The sequence below is a fragment of the Strix uralensis genome, chromosome 15, assembly GCF_047716275.1.
Source record: "Strix uralensis isolate ZFMK-TIS-50842 chromosome 15, bStrUra1, whole genome shotgun sequence".
In the NCBI taxonomy this organism is placed as follows: domain Eukaryota; kingdom Metazoa; phylum Chordata; class Aves; order Strigiformes; family Strigidae; genus Strix; species Strix uralensis.
Window position 1 is genome coordinate 13,078,396 of NC_133986.1, and position 18,183 is coordinate 13,096,578.

At 56.7% G+C, this 18,183-nt stretch overlaps 2 protein-coding genes across 3 annotated transcripts; one reads left to right on the forward strand and one right to left on the reverse strand.

The window, feature by feature from the left end:
• The first annotated feature begins 612 nt into the window (after positions 1-612).
• Positions 613-8,078, forward strand: VPS51 (VPS51 subunit of GARP complex). Its single transcript, XM_074884844.1, has 10 exons — positions 613-827; positions 1,551-1,680; positions 1,776-1,922; positions 2,526-2,748; positions 3,475-4,216; positions 4,673-4,891; positions 5,678-5,899; positions 6,291-6,412; positions 6,898-6,985; positions 7,431-8,078. Exons 1-10 carry the CDS (start codon positions 630-632, stop codon positions 7,689-7,691), a joined length of 2,352 nt encoding a protein of 783 aa, XP_074740945.1. The 5' UTR covers positions 613-629; the 3' UTR covers positions 7,692-8,078.
• A 2,685-nt stretch (positions 8,079-10,763) lies between these two features.
• Positions 10,764-13,417, reverse strand: SCGB1C1 (secretoglobin family 1C member 1). Of its 2 annotated transcripts, XM_074884513.1 has the most exons (3): positions 12,931-13,417; positions 11,499-11,689; positions 10,764-11,023 (listed from the first exon to the last, which is right to left on the reverse strand). In XM_074884513.1, exons 1-3 carry the CDS (start codon positions 12,980-12,982, stop codon positions 11,000-11,002), a joined length of 267 nt encoding a protein of 88 aa, XP_074740614.1. In that variant the 5' UTR covers positions 12,983-13,417; the 3' UTR covers positions 10,764-10,999. The 2 variants fall into 2 exon arrangements, with proteins under 2 accessions (XP_074740614.1, XP_074740613.1); XM_074884512.1 differs by having other exon boundaries at positions 10,764-11,689.
• Between the last annotated feature and the right edge of the window lie 4,766 nt (positions 13,418-18,183).

Here is an 18,183-nt window from a genome sequence, read left to right on the forward strand (position 1 = left end):
CCCAGATCGTTACACAGAGTAACTCGCACTTCCCTTGCCTGCTCATACCACCGTTAACACGGTAGCTAGGATCACTGCAGCAAACGTAAAACAAATTATATGGTAATAATGGGACAAGATGAAATACCGGCAGTAACCGCTTTCTGAATCCATATGCCCATAGTTGTTTACTGGAATTAGTGGAATGCAGTTAATTGTCTGAAGAGGGGATTGCAGGTCTCGGGGAAACTGCAGGTGCCTGTGGCTGGATCAGCATCACCTAGAAGGGGAAAAAATGAGAAAAACCCCACAAAATGTGACCGTGGGGCCTTGTTCTCCAGCAGATCTGTCCTCAGCGAAGGCCGTCCGATAGAACAGGCAGATGTGAAGGCCGGAGAAAAGGAGTTTTGGGGCGTGTCAAAAATGTTTGTAGGCGGCCTCTGAAAGGGAAGATCTCGCGTTTGACAGAAGATGGAGGGACGTGCCCACGCCGCCTGGTGCCTCCGGCACCCCAGCATCCCCAGCATCCCGGGGCGCGGCCGCCATGACAGGCCGGGCGGTCGGTTGCCGTGGCAACGGGGACGCCTCGGCGGAAGTGACGCTCCGGGGAAGGGCCGGAAGTAGCGGGCGGGGGCGGAGGTGGCGGCGCGATGGCGGAGGTGGTGGCGGCGGGGAGCGGGGCTGGGGGCAGCCCTGAGGCTGGCGGCGGCGGCGGCGGCGGGTGGCGGCGTCCCCACGGGCCGCTCCAGCGGTACTACGGGCCGCCCGCGGCGGAGGCGACGGAGGCGGCCCCGGACCCCGCCGACATCAACGGGCCCCACTTCGACCCGGAAGTTTTCCTTACTAAGGTGACCTTTGACACCACAGTGACCTCTCCCCTCCCACCCCCTCGGGAGCCCCCGCCCGCAGACACCCCCGCAGACACCCCCAGATAGGGAGCTCCAGGGACCCCCGGGTCGGCCCCAAGGACCCTACAGCGCCCCCCCAGTTCCCTGTGGGACCCCTTTAAAAGGACCCTGGGGACCCCCTTAAGGGGCTTCTTAGGGGCGCCCCACGGACCCGGACGGAGGGACCCTCAGACCACCCCATGACTTTAAAGGGACCCCAAAAAGGGACTCCACGGGGACCCTATAGATCTTCCGTAGGGACTCTTTAGGAACACTGTATGTTTCTCTATGGGGACGGTATTGGGGCCCTCAGGACCAGTTGGGGGGGGGCGGGGGCAATTAGCACTCCTTGAGAGGGCAGTTAGGGCTCCTGGGGGGCAGCTGAGGATCCCAGGAGGCCCCCAGAGGGCAGAAGGAGGCTTTTGGGGGACATTTCCAGATTCCAGGAGGGACTCTGGGGGGGCATTTAGGGGCGTGGGGGTCAGTTACAGCTCAGAGGGGGGCAGTTGGCAATGCTGGAGGGGGGCAGATAGGGGTTCATGGGGGCAGCTGAGGAGCCCCAGAGCGTTGTAGAGGGCAGTGAGTACCCCAGGGAGGCAATTGGAGGCTGCAGGGGGTAAATCGGGGGACTGGGGGGGGGGCAATGGGGTGGGGGGCAGTTGTGCAACTGTTGCCCCCCTCCAGGTGCGCAGCGAGTGCCCCCTGGGGCAGTTGTTGGCCCGTGAGGCCGCGCTGGGGCGGGAGATCCGCGCCCTCGACAGCGACATGCAGACGCTGCTCTATGAGAACTACAACAAGTTCATCTCCGCCACTGGTGAGCGCCCGGCCGGGGGGACCCCGGCGTCTGTGTGGGACTGGGAGGGCCCCCAGGCAGCCGAGGGACCCCGGTGTCCGGTTCCTTCTCCCCAGACACCATCCGAAAGATGAAGGTCGATTTCCGGCGCATGGAGGCAGAGATGGACGATTTGGCTGCCAACATGGCTGCCATCAGCACCTCCAGCGCCCGCGTCAGCGCCGCGCTGCAGGACCGGCACCGCCGTGGCGCCCAGCTGGCTGGTACGGGGAGGGGGGGACCCTGGGTGGCAGAGCTGGGGGGTTGAGGTGAGGTCTTGAGGTTGAGGGAGGCTCTGGGGGTTAGATCTGGGGGGTTGGGGTCAGATCTTGAGGCTGGGGGAGGCCCTGGAGGTTAGATCTTGGGGTTGGGGGGGCAGATCTTGGGGTTGGGGGCCAGATCTTGGGGTTGGGGGGATCCTAGGGGTCAGATCTTATAGACAGGGGCAGGTTGAAGAGGGTTGGGGGAACCCTGGGGGACACATCTGGGAGTTATGGGGCAGAACTGGGGGTGTGGAGGGCAGATCATGGTGGGGAGGGCTGAGGAGCAGATTGAAGGGGGTGGGGAGACCCCAAGGGGGGCAGATCTGGGGGGTAGGGGCAGATCCGGGGTGTTGGTGGCAGGTAATGGGGCAGGGGGGGGCTGAGGGGCAGATCTGGGGGGTGGGTGGACCCTGGCGGGGGCAGATCCAGCTCCTAGCCCCACCCATATTTGCTACCCCCCCCCCCCCCCCCCCCAGTGGCTGGCCCTGCCCTGTGGGACCCCGCCCCTTTCTTGCCCCACCCCACCCCTTTCTTGCCTGCCCCTGACACCCCCGGCCCCCCCAGGGGTGCAGGCGCTGCTGCGGAAGCTGCAGTCCCTGGTGGAGGTGCCGGGGCGGCTGCGGCGCTGGGCGGCGCCGGGGGCGGAGCCTGCGCGGGCCCTGCGCTGCCATGCCCGCGCCCGCGCCGTGCTCCGCCACTACCGCCACCTCCCCTCCTTCCGTGCCATCGAGGACGAGAGCCACGCCATCATGGCCGACCTGGCCCAGCGCCTCCGCGCGCGCCTCCGGTGCGTTCACTCTGGAGCCTACTGACGGCAGCACTAGGAAAGGGGGTTTGGGGGGTGTTTACTCTGGAGCCTACTGATGATCTGGGAAACAGCCTGGAGCGGGGGTTCACTCTGGAGATTAATGATAGCCATTCCAGTAAACAGCCTTCTTGCAGGGGTGATGGTGGTTGTGGTATGTTAACTCTGAAACCTACTGATAACAGCTGCAGGAGACAGCTTTTCAAGGGGTCAGGGGTGTTAAATCTGGAGCCTAATAATAACAGCCCACAAGAAACATCATAGGGAGGAGGCATTTACCCTGGAGCATATTGATAGCAACCCCAGGAACCATCCCTTGCACAGAACACTCAGAGTAAGGGGGATGATTCTGACCGTTATTGAGAGCTTTTAAAAGGTTGCGTTATCTGGGGCTTTTCTCATGTGTTTATGGTAAAGGGATAGTTCTGGAGCCTGCTGAGGAGTTTTAGGGGGTTTTCACTATTTTTGTAAACTCTGGAACCTACTGATCATCTTTAGTGGGTTTTTTGTTCCTGTAACCACTGTTAACTTTGGAACATGCTGATGCCGTTAAGTATTATTTTTCCCCTTTGTCTTTTGAATAATTAGTGCTTACTCTGAAGCCTACTGATGGCTTCTACCGCTTATTCCGTGTCTTCTCACAGTGCCACTGCTCACCCCGGACCGTCCCACCACCCCCAAGTAACCCCCTCATTTCCCCCGCCCCAGGGATGACGCCTTGGACCCCAAGGAGCTCACTGAGTGTGTGGAGATGCTGTTGCAGCTGGAAGAGCCACCCGAGGAGCTGTGCGAGGAGTTCCTGAGCCACGCCGGTGCCCGCCTCGAGGCCGAGCTGGCCACACTGGAGGCCGAGCTTCCCCCGGCCGACGCCTCGGGCCCTGCCGCCACACCACCCCCCGCCTCCGACATCCTCGACTTCGTGGACCGCGGCAGCTCGGCCTTCGTGGGCAACCTGTGTCTGCTGGCGGCCTCGTACCGCAGCCTCTTCGAGGGGCGTCCCGGGGCGGGGGGCGGCCGCCTGGAAGCCTTCGCCGCCACCCTCACCACCCGCTACTTCGAGCTGCTGGAGCGGCGCCTGGCGCTGGAGCGGGGCCTGGGCGACACGTCGCTGCTGGTGCGGGCGCTCGACCGCTTCCACCGCCGCCTGCGCGCGCTGCTCGAGCTGCTGCCTGCGGCCGGCGCCCAGGCAGGAGCCGCGCTGGTGGCGCGGGCGGCGCGCGAGCGGGTGGATCGCTACCTGCGGGCGCTCCAGACCTTCTTCCTGGGCTGTCTGGGCGATGTGCGCCAGGCGCTGGCCGCCCCCCGACCCCCTGGTAAGGAGGGGCCTGGCCTGCCCGACCTGCTGGCCACGCTGGCCGCCTCCGTGCTCGGCCAGCTCAAGGCTGTCCTGGCCTACGTGCAGCTCTTCACCGCCAAGGACGTTGCCTTCGCCAGCCTGCCCTACTTCAAGGTGGGTTGGGGGCGGTGGGGGAGTTGTGTGGGGCGATGGGGGGCAGCTGGGGAGTTGTGTGGGGCAGTGGGGGGCAGTTGGGGGGGTGTGTGGGGCGATGGGGGGCAGTTGGGGGGGTGTGTGGGGCGATGGGCAGTTGGGGGGGTGTGTGGGGCAATGGGAGGCAGTTGGGAGAGTGCGTGGGGTGGTTGGGGAGATGCATGGGGTTACGTGGGGCAGTTGGGGGGGTGTGTGGGGTGATGGGGGCAGTTGGGGCGTTGTATGGGGCAGTTGGGTTGCGTGGGGCAGTTGGGGGGTCACTGGAGCAGTCTGGGGTTGGCCCCGGGAAGGCTGCAGGGTGCACAGGGCGGGGTGGGGGCCACTGGGGCAGTTTGGAGCTTGTACAGGGTAGTTTGCGTTTTTTTCGGGGCCTCAGGGTGGTATTTTTGGGGTGTAACCTCCCGTTTCTGGTGGCAGGGGGAGTTCTGCGTGGAGGCGGTGCGCGAAGGGCTGGTGGTGGCCTTCGTGCGCTGGCTGTGCCGCACCGCCCGGGGCTTCGCTGACGGCCCGGCAGAGCGGGGAGCCCCCGCCGCACCCCCAGCCCTGCTGCTGCTCCTTGCCCGCCTCTGCCTTGACTACGAGGCCACCACTGTCAGCTACATCCTCACTCTCACTGACGAGCAGTTTCCCCCCCAGGTGAGCCCCCAAAACCACCCCAATTGACCCCAAAATGGCCCTAAGGGGACCCTGGGTCCCCAGGATGTCACAGAATGGCGCTGCGTCCCTCTGCGTCCCAGCGTCCGTTTGGGACATGGTGGTGGGTACTGCAGTGTGGCAGCCTGGGGATCCTCCTTCCCTCTGTGTCCCCCAAAACATCCCTGAGTGGACCCAAAATGGTCTGATTGTCCTAAAAATAGCCCCAAGGGGGTCCCAAGTGGCCCTGTGGGACCTCAAATGGCCCCGAGTTCACCTGTGGCCCTGTGTCCACCCAGGACGTGGTGGTGGGGATGACGGTGTATGTGGAGGTGTCAGGATCTTCTCTGTGTGCCCCCAAGCGTCCCCGAGGGACCTCAAAATGTCCCCAAGTCCCTTCCTGTGCCCTGCTGTGACCCCATGTCCATCCAGGATGTGACCCTGGGGGTGGAGGCAGAAGGGTCCTTACCTGTGCCAGTGTCTCCCAAATGTCCCCAAGGACACCAAAATGTCCCCAAGGGGCTTCTGCATGTCCCCAAGTCCCCACAGATGCCCCAAGGAGATGGGGGTGGCACTGATGCTGCTGGGGGGGTGGCTGGACAGTGTCCCATGTGTCCCCTGATGTCCCTGTGCCTGCAGGACCTCAGAAGGTAGAGGCACATGGGGGTCCATCCCCACACGTCCCCTGTATCCCCAGGCCACCGGTGGTGATGATGCTGTAGGCAGAGGTGCAGGAGCTGTTCCTACATGTTCCCACACGTCTGTGTGTCCCTTTTCCCCCCTCTCCAGGACACGGGCCCGGCGGTGACACCGGGCCCAGCGCTGTGCGCTGAGGCGCGGGCGGCGGCGCAGCGGCTGCTCGACCACTACGTGCAGGTCCAGGGCGCCGCGGTGGCGCAGATGCTGCGGAAGAGCGTGGAGACGCGCGACTGGCTGGGCACCGTCGAGCCCCGCAACGTCCGCGCTGTCATGAAGCGCGTGGTCGAGGACATCACTGCCATCGACGTCCAGGTTGGGGCAGTGCCTGGACCCCAGAGGGGCTGGCGGGGGGTGGGCCTGAAGTCCTCCAGGGGGGTCCCCGATATCCCAGAGGGTCCCTGGAGAGGCCCTGAGGTCCCCTTAAGGTCCTTGAGGACTTTAGGAAGTCCCCAGAGGGCCTCTGCAGCAGTCCCTGAAGTCCCCCAGGGGGTCCCTGATGTCCCAGAGGGTCCCAGGGTGGGGGCTGAAGTCCCTGAAGGCTCAAGAGGGGATGCCCAAGGTCCCTGAGGATCTCTGGGTGTCCCAGAAGGGTTTGTGAGGGTCACAGAGGATTTGAGGGACCCTGGGTGGGTTCGGAGGGTGTTCCAGAGGGTGTTTTGAGTGGATTCTGGGACACCAGCACTGAGAGGGTGCGGTGCCACAGGTGGGGCAGCTCTTCGAGGAGGGGGTGCGGCGGGCGCAGAGCAGCGACTCGAGCCGGCGCGCCTTCTCCGTCTACAGCAGCTCACGGGCACCCGGGCGCTACGCCCCCAGCTACACCCCCAGGTCAGCCCTGTCACCCCTGTGCCCTCCGTGGTCACCCCCAGGGCCACCCTGTCACCCCCAGGGCTGCCCTGTCACCCCTGTGCTCCCTCTGTCACCCGTGCAGTAACCGCTACATCTTCCCCATGACCTTCTTCACATCCCTAGATTGTCCCAATGTTCCCTGATGGTCCCCATGTCCCCACCATCCCTGTGTTCTCCCCGACCGTCCCAGTACCCCCCAATGACCCCCGTGTGCCTTGTGTCCCACAATTGTCTCGTCTCCGTGTCCTTGACCGTCCCTGTGTTCCCTGACTGTCCCCACACCCACTGCCCATCCTCATGCTCCCTTTTGTGTCCCCAAACTCTCCCCACATCCCCTGACCATCTGTGTCCCCATCCCCGTGTCTTCTGACAGCCCCCATGTCCCTGTCCCCACATCCCCAGGCCTTGTTCCCCATACTTGCCTGTCCCTGTGTCCCTGACAGTCCTGCTGTTACCGTCCCCAGTGCCCCCATGGACACCCACCTGCTCAGCAACATCCAGAAGCTCTTCTCCGAGCGCATTGACATCTTCAGCCCTGTTGAGTTCAACAAGGTGAGGCCACAACGACATCCCCGTGTCCCCAAGAGCCCTAAATTCCCCATCTTCCCAGCTGTCCCGTGTCTCTGGTGTCCCCATGACCCAGCTGTTGGAGCCCAGGGGATCCCCAGCAGCCAGGGCAGGGCTGTCCCCTGTGTCCCTCTGTCCCACGTGTCCCATGTGTCCCCCTGTCCAGGCTCGGGAGTGGCAGCTAGGAGAAGGGTGTCCCTCATGTCACCCACATGCCCATGCTGACGGGACCTGGGGCCTCCCTGCATTTGGGACCCCCTGGTGTCCCCACACCCCATGTGTGGGGACTCGGGGGGGGATCCCTGGGGACTGGTGACCAGGATGAGTGTGTCCCAGGGGGCTGACGGCCTGGAGAGGGGTGTCCCCACCCCCCTGTGTGGATGGGATTGGGGGGACTGTTCCCACCCTGGGGGACATCCCTGTGCCCCAGGTGTCGGTGCTGACGGGGATCATCAAGATCAGCCTGAAGACGCTGCTGGAGTGCGTGCGGCTGCGGACGCTGGGGCGCTTCGGGCTGCAGCAGGTGCAGGTGGACGGGCACTACCTGCAGCTCTACCTGTGGCGCTTCGCTGCCGACGAGCGGGTGGTGCAGGGGCTGCTGGACGAGGTGGCCGCCAGCGCCGCCCACCGCTGCCTCGACCCCGTCCCCATGGAGCACAGTGTCGTCGAGCTCATCTGCGAGCGCGGGTAGGATGGGGGGACATGGCGGAGGGGGGAGAGACGTGTCTTAGGCCCTGTGACGTACCTGGGGACAGACATCTGCGCCTTGAGTCCCCACACATCCCTGGGGACACCCTGTGCGTCCTTCCCACTGCGGGGACGTCCCGTGTCCTCACACATGGCAGTGGGTGGCGACACCCCCTGTCCCCACACCGGGTCACCCTGTGTCATCACACCCACCCCCCCAACCGTGGTAACACCCCACGTTGTCCCCCCCACCCCAGTGACACCCCCAACATGTGTTGACACCCCAAGTTGTCCCTGTGGCCCCAGTGACACACCGTGTTCCCCCCACCTTGGTGACATCCCCTCGTGCCTGAGTCGGGACTATAAATAAATAAAATAGGTGTGAGCCATGCGTTATGTCCCCTGCCTGTGCTTGGGCTGGGGAGGGGACACAGCGGGGACAGATGCCTGGGGGGGCACAGGGGGGGTGTGGACGGGGGTCACTGAGGTGTCTGGGTCCCTTGGCCACCTGTGTCCCTGTGGGGAGGGAGCAGACCCGGCCCGTCGCAGAAGCACCCATCCTCTCCCTCCCGCCGAACCCTTGTACAAGCACCCAGGGCCTTGCAGAAGTGGGGGGCTGCCTCCCTGCACACCCCCACGGGCTGTGGGGTCTCAGCTGGGACCCACGAGGGGGTCCCGGGGTGCCCGGGGCTGAGGGAGGGGGTCAGGAGCGGGGCCGGGGGCACAGGTGAGGGGTTCGTGGTTGGGGAAGGGCTGAGCCAGGAAAAGGGATCCCCCGCTGCAGCGGGGGGGGGTCTGCCATCCCCATGTGGGGTAACCATGGCTACGGGCATAATTATTAACAGCTACTAGCAAATGTGAAATGCGCTGTATGGGGGGTTTGACCAAACCCATGTCCTCGGGCTGCCCTGGGCCGCAGGGGACAGCGTGGGGAGTCGGTGTCGGGGGGTCTCCCCAAGGAGAAGCAGGGGCAGCCCCGTGTCCCGCCTCAGCGGAGCCCCTCGGGCAACACAGCAGCAGCGGGACACACTGGGCAGGCGGCGGGTTGTGGTTTTATTTCCCCACTACCCAAATCAAGGGCAATTAATTACAGTCATTCCCCCCAGCTGAGTCTGTTCCGTCCATGGTTGTCTCCCCCCACGGGCTCGGTCTCCCCGGCTGAGGAACCCCACTTCCGAGGGGCTCACATGCCCTGACCGCCGGTTAAAACTCCTGCGGTTAACGGGGACGGTTTGAACAAAACTTACATCCAGCTCTAGGGGAGATAAAAGGATCAGAGAAAACCAGAAAAGAGTGGGAAAAGGTTTATTAAAAGCTGCTATTGCGAAGGAGGGATAAAAGCAAATGAAACCTGGGTTAACAGACTGCACGTTCGGTCTCTTGTGGTGCAAGAAGAAAATGTTAGAGCTTGTTCTTTTTTTCTAAAAAAGAAAAGAACCTTTGCTTCACTAATATTTAATATATGGATGGACACGGGCGCCCTCACCCTGGTCTGTAGGTCAGGACAGTCCTGTGTCACACGTGGGACACGAGGTGTCCTGGGGAGGAGCGGGAGCCCCACAGCCCGCAGCAGTTGAGAGCTTGTTTGTTTTCAGCCTGTTGCAATATATTACAGTTCACATCTGCCCAGTAGAGTGCATTTATGGTTTTTTATTTCTGATTTAGTGAGTTTTATTACCCAGTTTTAACTAAAATAACCCTGATAAAGTGCATAAAAGGCTTAAAAAGATCCCCACAGAGAAACTGCGGATTGCAGGTGGGCAAGAAGGGAATGGCAGAGCTCACACTTCTACCACAAGCTCTTTGTTAGCTCCCTGACGAGGTAAAAACTGTCATCGTCTGATAGGACCTGACAAGAAGTTGGCCAGAAAAACTTGGTTGTTAATGGCGAGTGTTGTGCCTTCTGATACTGACGGCAGCGGGGAGCCATCACAATTATCAAGACATTGTGGGAAGCTGACGACGTGTGGAGGCTGAAGAGGCATCAAGGATGACAGGGTATGGGAGGACAAAGAGGTGTGGGACAACAAAAAGTGTGAGAGACCAACAAGGTGTGGAGGCCAAAAAGGTGTGGGGAGAAGAAAAAGAAGTTGGGGAGGCTGAAGAGGTAGGTGTAAGGAGTCTTGAAATGGTGTGGAAGGATGACGAGGTGTAGGAGGCCGACGAGTTATAGAGGCCGTAGCACTGTGGGAGGCCAAAAAGTTTTGGGAGGCTGCAGAGGTGTGGGAGGCTGACAAGGTTTTGTGTCTAAAACCACTCTGAAGATGGAAGAGGTGTGGGAGGCCGAAGGGACTTGGAGAGGCCCATAATTTGTTGAGGCTGAAGAGGTGGGGGCACTGTGCACTCTCATCATCAGCTTTGCCACTTTTCCTGACTTTTTGTTTGTCCGCTGTCTAGTTCCGTACTGGCAGCAGTTTGTTGCAGAAAAAGGACACGATCCTTCCCTCACTCCTCACTGGATTTGTGGGTTCATGTGGACTCGGTGTATCTAGTAAGGTGATGCTGAAGAGAAGTGGTGGAGAAGCACTGGGCAAGATGTAGGAGGAGGCACTTCCCTGGGCGCTGGGAGGGGACACTGTCCCTTCTGGTCTCTGGGTCCCCTCCACAGAGGAGCAGCCGAGAGCTCTGGGGCGAGTTGTGGGACAGTTGTGCCGTCTGCCCACTTTTCCCCTGGCAATCACGGGGCATCCAGCTTGTTCTCAGGTTTTTACCGTAGTCAGTGCAGACACTGAGACGCTCCTTCTCCTCCTGGTCACCCTGTGCCTGCTGGGGGTGCTCTCAGGACCGTGAGCATGGTCCAGAGCGAGCTCTGTTCAGCTCAGTGAGTTTTGGATCCATTGCTCTCAGAACTGCCTCTTTTTTCAAAATGGTCAGTTGCTTTGGTTGAGGGCTTATTCCCTCGGGTCATTCAGGGTTCAGTTGCTGACCCCTGTGTGTGTTTGTGTTGTGTTGGGGGTGAGTCAGTGTATATAATAATGCTGTTGTTCAGACTTTATCAAAACAAACAGCATCTAGTCCTAACAACAACAAGGAGAAAAAAAAACCCTTTATTTATAAAAACAGAGGACAGAAATAATTTCAAAACATCAGCTGAATTTTATTTAGAACTTAGATGTTATCTCTAAAGAAATAAGATTTAAAATAGACTGGAAGGTGACAGGGTGTAGCACTCAGCACACTGAGTTTAGAAAAGCAGCCACCAGCATCCTGGTTTTCTCCATTTTTCAGGTTTGTGTTTTCCTGGAGGCTTTGGATATGAGAAGCTGGAAGTCATGGGGAAGTGTCAGCAGCTGGGTCAAGTATTTCACCAATTTAAGCCTCTGTCCGAACAACTTTCTGAAACAGAAAGAGCAGTGAGTGTGGCATGCCAAAAGAGCAAAGAGCCAAGCTTAGCTCTGGTACTTGGCCTAAACACCGAAGCGGTGACCTCTGGCAGAACTCGCTGAGGGCAAAGGCCGAGTCGCTCACCTGCGGGTGCTCGCCAGGTGCGAACGCTGGCAAAGAGCGAGTGTGTCACGTACCCCGAGTCTGATCTTGGCTCCGTCCCTAAAAACACACCTGCATGAAGCAGGCGCTGCTTCCGCGGGGGGAGTTAACATCGCCATAAATTCTAGCCAGCAAGAAACCGGTTGTAGAGACCAGCTATTGTGTAACCATCTCTCAAAGCATTTAGGAGCTTTGTGCTGGTGTGCAACCAAAGCTGAGGCCAAGGGGTGCTTAAGTTAAAGTATTTGGGTGCTCTTGGTCCAGAAGCTGGTACAAGGCTGCACGGTTCTAGACAGTTACGATCATAATAAAACGAGTGAGTTACCAGCAGATCGACGAGGGCCTTTACGTGCGCAGGAGAAAGCTCATCAATACATTCCTTTAACGCTCCCAAAGCGGCTCCGGTCACATCGTCGACGTTGTACTGAGAGATCAGCCCAGCGTAGACCTGTTCCGCGGAGCCTTCAAGCAGTGTCAGAAGAAAACTGGGGACAACGTCATGGGCAGAGCCAGCTCCTGCAGTGTGAGGGACAGAGTGGAGCCCAGCGAACAAACCTTTCACCCTTTAACCCCCTCCATCCCAGGAATGACATACACAGCACACTAGGATTTTGCTGAGCGTGTTCGCAGCTTTGCAGGCTTTTTTTTAAAGCTTTCAGAGCAATGGGGTGCCACTGCAGGATCTGCTCTGTTGCACAGGTCCCTTGGTGGAATCCCTCCATTCGTGGATAACCTTCTGCTTGCTGGTCCTCAGCCCCTCTCCCTGCTTCTTCTCAAGCTTTGTGGGATTTTTTTAATCTTTTCCATGCATCTTTGCTTCCTTACGTTATTCCCCGTTCTCTAAACAGATACCAAAAAACGATTCAACTCCCTTCTCTGAATATATTCGTGTGTTCATCACTTAGACTGTCTTATCAGTGTACAGCATATTCCTGATCACCCTGCTGCTTCTCTTACTCTAATTGCACAGAACTGTATCTTGGTTAATGACCTCAGAGGAATTACCCAGGCTGCGAGTGCTGAATTACATTGCCTCTGTTTTCATATGCATTTTCACCTTCCAAGTTTACTTCTTTCCCCGTATTTATTTTCTGTTTTCTGACGCTTTGGCAGCAGTGTTGCCTCAGATTAGGCACCTTTGTGGGCTCAAGGAGCCAAGCCTAGAGGTGCTGTTAGGTGATGGTCGTAGTTACCCGTCATTAACTAACAGAGTAATGTTGGGTTCGTTTTGCTGAAGGTTGAGTCTCCACATCTGCTCTCGCCCCTGGGAGCAGCAGGACAGATCCTCTAATCCAGGGCAGGTGCCTGTCCCGTGATGGGTTGTGTTGCCACCGACTGGCCCGACCCATCGCTTCGAAGCAGAGTCAGGGTGAGAACTCGAGCACTGGCCGTCGCATCGCAGAGACCAAATCTACTCGGATGAGCCCCGCTGTGAGTGGCCAAGTGAAAAAAGTCTGAGACCTTACATGAGCTGCTGTGATTAGTATTTTCTTGGAAGCCAGGTACCTAAATTTCCCTGTCGTCACCAGAAGTCTTTGGTGGGAATCAAGGGGGCATCATTCCTGCCAGCAGGGCTGCAGCACGCTCGCTGCAAATTTTAAACGAGGCATCAAGATGCCTTTCGGTTGCCTCCTAGAGTAGTTTCCACCAGGTGTTTTCATGGTACTCTGGGTAGTTCGAATACTTTGTGCAGAAGTTTAATGAGTTCACAGTTATTTAAAAAAAATATATATTTTGTTTTAATTGGCAAAACTTACCAAGGGAGCTGCAGAGCACCATGGTGATGAGCAGAGCAGCAGTCAGCTTCATCGCCGAGCGCCGCTTTCTGTCTGTGTGTGTGGAGCTGGGAGGGTCCGTGAGCGTCGGCTGCAGCTGGGCGCAGAAGGGCTGGGATATATCCGTGGGGAATTACGCAACGCGGCGCAGGAATGGGCCCGGCAGGTCACGCAGCTGCACTAGAATTGGACCCAGGTCATGCTTGTTTGTGAAGTGGACAGATGAGAAATGTGGGTGACCTCTGCTTTCGTGGCCGGCTGCCACACGAGCGTGGCGCTCCGCCGGGGAGGGTTCGCGCTGACATTGCTCGCGGGGTGCAGGGGTGGGTGCTCAGCACCAGGACTGAGATTGCTCTGTCCCATCAGGTGCAGAGCGGCAGAACCAGTCGCTGATAAATGCCATCGAGCCGTTTCGTCCAAGGCACTTTCAAGTTCATTTATTCCAGGCTTCTGACGTGATTTCATGCCGAACTGCTGCCACTTTTCTTGCATAATTATCCTTCTATTGTTTTCCCTGCTTCTCTTCTCTAATTCCAATTCTGCAGGGATTGACATGTCTTTATAAGCATCATGATCTGTGACCCGGAAAAAAAAATATATATATATATACATATATATATAAAAGCACAGGCTGACGCATGGATGAAAATAACCACGCATTAAGGAAGAACATTTTTAATAGCTTCTCCTATACAGCTTTTCAGCCAAGTGCACACTGTTGAGACAAGGAGAAATTGCCTCTGTAAACTCCAAACTGGCAGCTGAAGCAGATATGTTGATAATCTTTGGAATAATATCACAGTGCCACTCCTGAACTTAAAGTGAAGCATGTTTTTAAGGTCAAAATGAACAGGCTGTTGGCCAGCTGAAGCGGCGTTCAGCACAGCTGGATGATTCTTGAGTTGCAGAGCCAGCTCTGGTAGCTGGCAGGTGGGAAGGGCCGGGGGCCTCCTTCGCCTTTCCTCCCGTGTGGGGAAGGCCCAGCCGCTCTTCATCCTGCCCTGGGCTTCCCGGGGCTGGCAGAGCTCCTGGCGCACGTGTGGGCCCCTCTACAGCCCAAAGAGGGGTGGGGTAAGGAGCTTGGGAGAGTGAAGCTCAGATCCGTGGACGTTCCCAGTAGGATGCGTGGGCTATTACTGACTTTGTGGCGCCAAGTTCTGCTGAAATTACCTACTGAAATCTGAAATTACCCTGGCAGAAGGGAAGCAGTAATGGCAGTGCATGTCTTGGAACAAAATGAGACAGGAGAAAGAAAGCGTCTTCCTGTGGACATGGGGTGTCCTCCCTTCTGACTCCTCCTCTAGGAAAGAGCCTCCCCTGGAAATGTTGGGAGTTGCTTTCTGCAAAAGGAAGAGCTCTGCGTGATTACACGTGTGACGATCAACCCTCCTGGGGTCAGGATGTCATCTGATGGCTCTCGGGTAATAAGCAATGCTGCACACTCAGCATATCCCCGCTGTGAGAAAGGAGGAGGCGGTAGATCTTACAGGGCCACATCTTCAGCTGAAAAAATAGTGTATTGCAGCAAATAAAACGGGGGGAGGCTTTTCTGAATGATTCAGCCACCACGCATGTAAGTTATGACTGTAAAATGATATGACCACTCTATTGCAAAGACTACAAATTTTCTCCTATCTCCTTTCCCCCCACAAGCATCAGAAAAGCGTGCTTTACCTCTGAGATCTTCCATATTCCATGTGCAACCCACAGCATTTGAAAGAAACGCATCTCCTCTGCTGTACAGATGATCCCCTTCAGCATCCGTGCTGAACAGCTCTGCCGAGGTCTCCCCGTGGATTTGTCTGCGTAGTCTTGAGGAACTTTATATCTCAGGTTGTTATTTTGTCATTACACCTTGTTTTTAGCAAAGTCCATTGGCACTCGGGTAAAATGTGATGAAGTAGTGGAGGCACCTGAAAGATAACAGGTCCCCCACTTCCCTCTTAAAATGTTCGGTGGTTGTGGAGGGGTGTCCAGGGCCTCAAGGGATGGTTGGAGGATATAGTTTATTTTTAGATGGGTGTGAAGAACTACGTAAACTGTGAATACCTGTTGACCTTCATATAGGACTGTAAAAATATATTATTTTAGTTTTTTTATGATGTGAAGTTGATTGTCTAGGTGACTACAGTACTGAAATCTGAAATTACATTATAAAATTCCTTCCTGAAAATGTTCTCATTAGATTTTTGTGCCATTTTGGGGGCAGGTTGGCAGTAGAGGATTTCAAGTTGTAAGGGCTTAGAGAGCGTTAACAAAGTCTTGAGGTTCATTCTCCAGGGGCTTTTCCCTCTCCTGAGGTTGGGTGGGTGGCTGTTTCCCACCCACAGCCCCGGGGCTCCCTGCCGAGCAGAGGTGGGTACCCGGTGGGTGTCAGAGTGCTGCAGGCTGTAAGGAAGGGTGGCAGCCCGGCAGCTGGCAGAGGACCGCTACCTCCAGGGTGTGTAAAATTTAGGGACCGGTCCCGTGCTTTGGACAGGTGTGATCGGCTGCTGCTTACCTGGACTTCAGGTGTGACGCGCTGGGGACTCCCTGGCTGTCCTTGGGTGGACGCGCAGCTCGGGGGGGTTTGCAGAGGCTGCTCTGGGTGCTCTTCCCCTCAGGATCGGGTCTATTTGCTTGGGTTTATCTTTCTAATTTAAATTAGAAGACTGGGGGCTTCTCTGTTTTGCGCTCCAACACGTCTATGTGGCAGTCAGAAATTCCTAGGGTGCAGAAAAGCTCCTTCACGGGTTTTTGAGGGTGTTCAGAGACAGGAGTGAGCAAAGTGCCATTTGGGGTGGGCTGTGTGCTCTGGGTAATACACCAACGCGTTCCTCTGCAGCACGAGCGGACACCACGCAATCCTTGGGATGTTTTTATGTGTTGTAAATGTGGAATTTCTTGGCAGAGAATTCCAGAGAAGGGGAAAGGGGTTTTATTTTCCTTTTCGCTTAGGAAATGGCTCCTGTTTAGCCAGGAGCAAGCAGAGCCGCTGCGTAGGGCAGGACCGAGGGATCTTATCGGCCACTTGTCTTCAGTCTTCGTGCTTATTCATTATGCTTTAAAAGAAAAAAGTGTTTGACTGATGAAATAATAAACATGGTCTCAGAAGGCATCTGCCAGGGCTTGTACCTTTGGCTCTGCTCCCTCGCAGCATCACTGCTGGGGCAGCCAGCACAGGGCCACGCGCTGCCCCGTCCCCCCCAGCCCAGCTCCCCACCGCGCCGCGCTCAGGAGGTCCGGCCGCCTGAAACGGGACCCGGGCTCAGTCCGTGCTTCGGGCTGTGCCCCTTCAGTTTCTAAGCTGCAAGTTTAAGGAATTCAGTTTGAAGAGCTGTGGGGAGGTTTCACCACCAGCTGGCCTGGCAGGAGCTTCTCCCGATTTTTGCAGCCCTGGAGCGAATCCCACTGGGAGTGAACAACAAGAGTGCCCTTGAAAATGAGGTATTTTTTTCATGTTCTTCTGGTTTTAAACAAAGCATGTATATAATTCTGTTTTAAAAGAACATGAATTTCAGATTTGCCTCAATTAGTGACAAGCAGCTTAATGAGGTCTGTGATGAATGGGAGGGGAGTACATCCTTTCATGGCGAACGCATCCTGTTATTATCTTTGTGCTGGAACTATGGCACTAAATACCCCCATTCCGGTTGCAGGGACACAGCAGCGCGGTGGGGTGGCGGCGCTGCACACAACCCGCCTGGCTTTCGCGAGTTGAACCCGTCCTTATTCCAAGCACGAGCAATTCTCTGGGCACAGGCTGCCCGGGGAGCTTTCGGAGTCTCCTTCCTTGGGTTACCCACAACGCTCTCTTGTGTGACAAATGGTCCAAGAAAAGAGAGTGCTCAGCACTCACTTTGTAAAAATCCATCAGTTTTTCCTCGAGAATGATTCCTGTTTTCATTGTGCATAACTTAGTATAATTACATGACAACTGCAGTGGCATGGCACTTGTTCACCTGATAACTATAGAGGTTAATGTATATATGTTTCAGCAACTGCTTTTCTCGCGTGAGTTAGCCAGCTGGTAAGGATGATTGCAAAACAAATTACCAAATCCTACGTTTTAATAAGATTAGTAAACAAACACAGGTTTTTATTTTACTTTATTGTAATGAGAAACCAAAATTATTTTGAAATACGGTACCTGAAAAATACAGTACCATTGTAAATGTGGAGCTGAAAATGCATTGTTGGCATGGCAAAAAGATGGCTTTGTTGCATACAGTCTAGAACATTCTATTTTTTTGGTGGCAGATGTTGTTTAGTCTGAGAAAAAGCTCAAGGTTCTTGGTGCAGCTTTGGGAGAAGGGATGAAAGTACACAAAGAGCTGGGTTACCGCTGTCAGGCTGCGGCTGGAGCTGGGTCACGGGTCCGAGGTGCTTGTGGGTGAACCAGGTACTTCAGGCTGGATGCGATAAGATTCCCCTCGTCTCTACGCTGTGTGTGACAGAATCTGCGTCGTGACACAGTCGTGCCTGTGAACAGGGCCTGGACCACGTCAGAAACGTGCTCACATCTTTATGGCTGGTGGCTGCTCTCTTTGGAAGCTGGGCTGTAAGGTCCCGGAGCGGCAGTTGAGCACATCTGCGCTTGTTGGATTGAGAGGAGAGAGGTGGTGGAAGCACTGGCAAAACCCCAGCCTGGTCCTGTGCCTGCTAGGAAAGAAAAGGTAATTTGGGTGGTTTTACTGAGAGAGCACAAGGAAGCAAAGATCTAATCCAAAAGTAAAGGTCTAATCCAGCAGCTGGGTCTAATCTCCAGCCTGGAGAAGACTCCAGAGGGATCTTTCACAGCATATCTCAATACCTGCAGGGAGGGTGCAAAGACCACGGAGCTGTGGTGCCCAGTGGCAGCAGGCAGAGGCTGACACACAGGAGGGTCCCTCGGCATCAGGAAACCCCTTTTCCCCACTGGCACAGGGTGCTCAGAGCTTTTGGAGCTCCATCCCCGGAGATACTCAGAGGCTGCTGGTGATGGTCCTGTTGGACCCGCTGGCTCCCGGAGGCCCCTTCCCAGCTCAACCAGTCTGGGATTCAGTGGATCATTCCTGTGCTGGGTGCGTGGGTGCTCAGTGCTGCTGTTACTGAGGGGCTCAGTGCTCTCAAAAGGGGAGACTGCAAAAAAATCACATGTCCTATTCTCCATTACCCCCAAAAAAGAAGAAAGCTCCCCGTGAAAGATGTGTTTGCACAAAAATAAGCTTCTAGAGCCCCTAAAAAGACCCATCATGGCCCTGGAGACAGGAAACA

Coding starts and splice junctions, on each gene's coding strand:
- SCGB1C1 (XM_074884512.1), bottom strand. CDS start 12,982: ATGAAGCTGACTGCTGCTCTGCTCATCACCATGGTGCTCTGCAGCTCC. Junction 11,690..12,930: donor GGTGCTCTGCAGCTCCCTTG/GTAAGTTTTGCC, acceptor CTCACACTGCAG/GAGCTGGCTCTGCCCATGAC.
- VPS51 (XM_074884844.1), top strand. CDS start 630: ATGGCGGAGGTGGTGGCGGCGGGGAGCGGGGCTGGGGGCAGCCCTGAG. Junction 828..1,550: donor CGGAAGTTTTCCTTACTAAG/GTGACCTTTGAC, acceptor GCCCCCCTCCAG/GTGCGCAGCGAGTGCCCCCT. Junction 6,413..6,897: donor GCCCCCAGCTACACCCCCAG/GTCAGCCCTGTC, acceptor TACCGTCCCCAG/TGCCCCCATGGACACCCACC.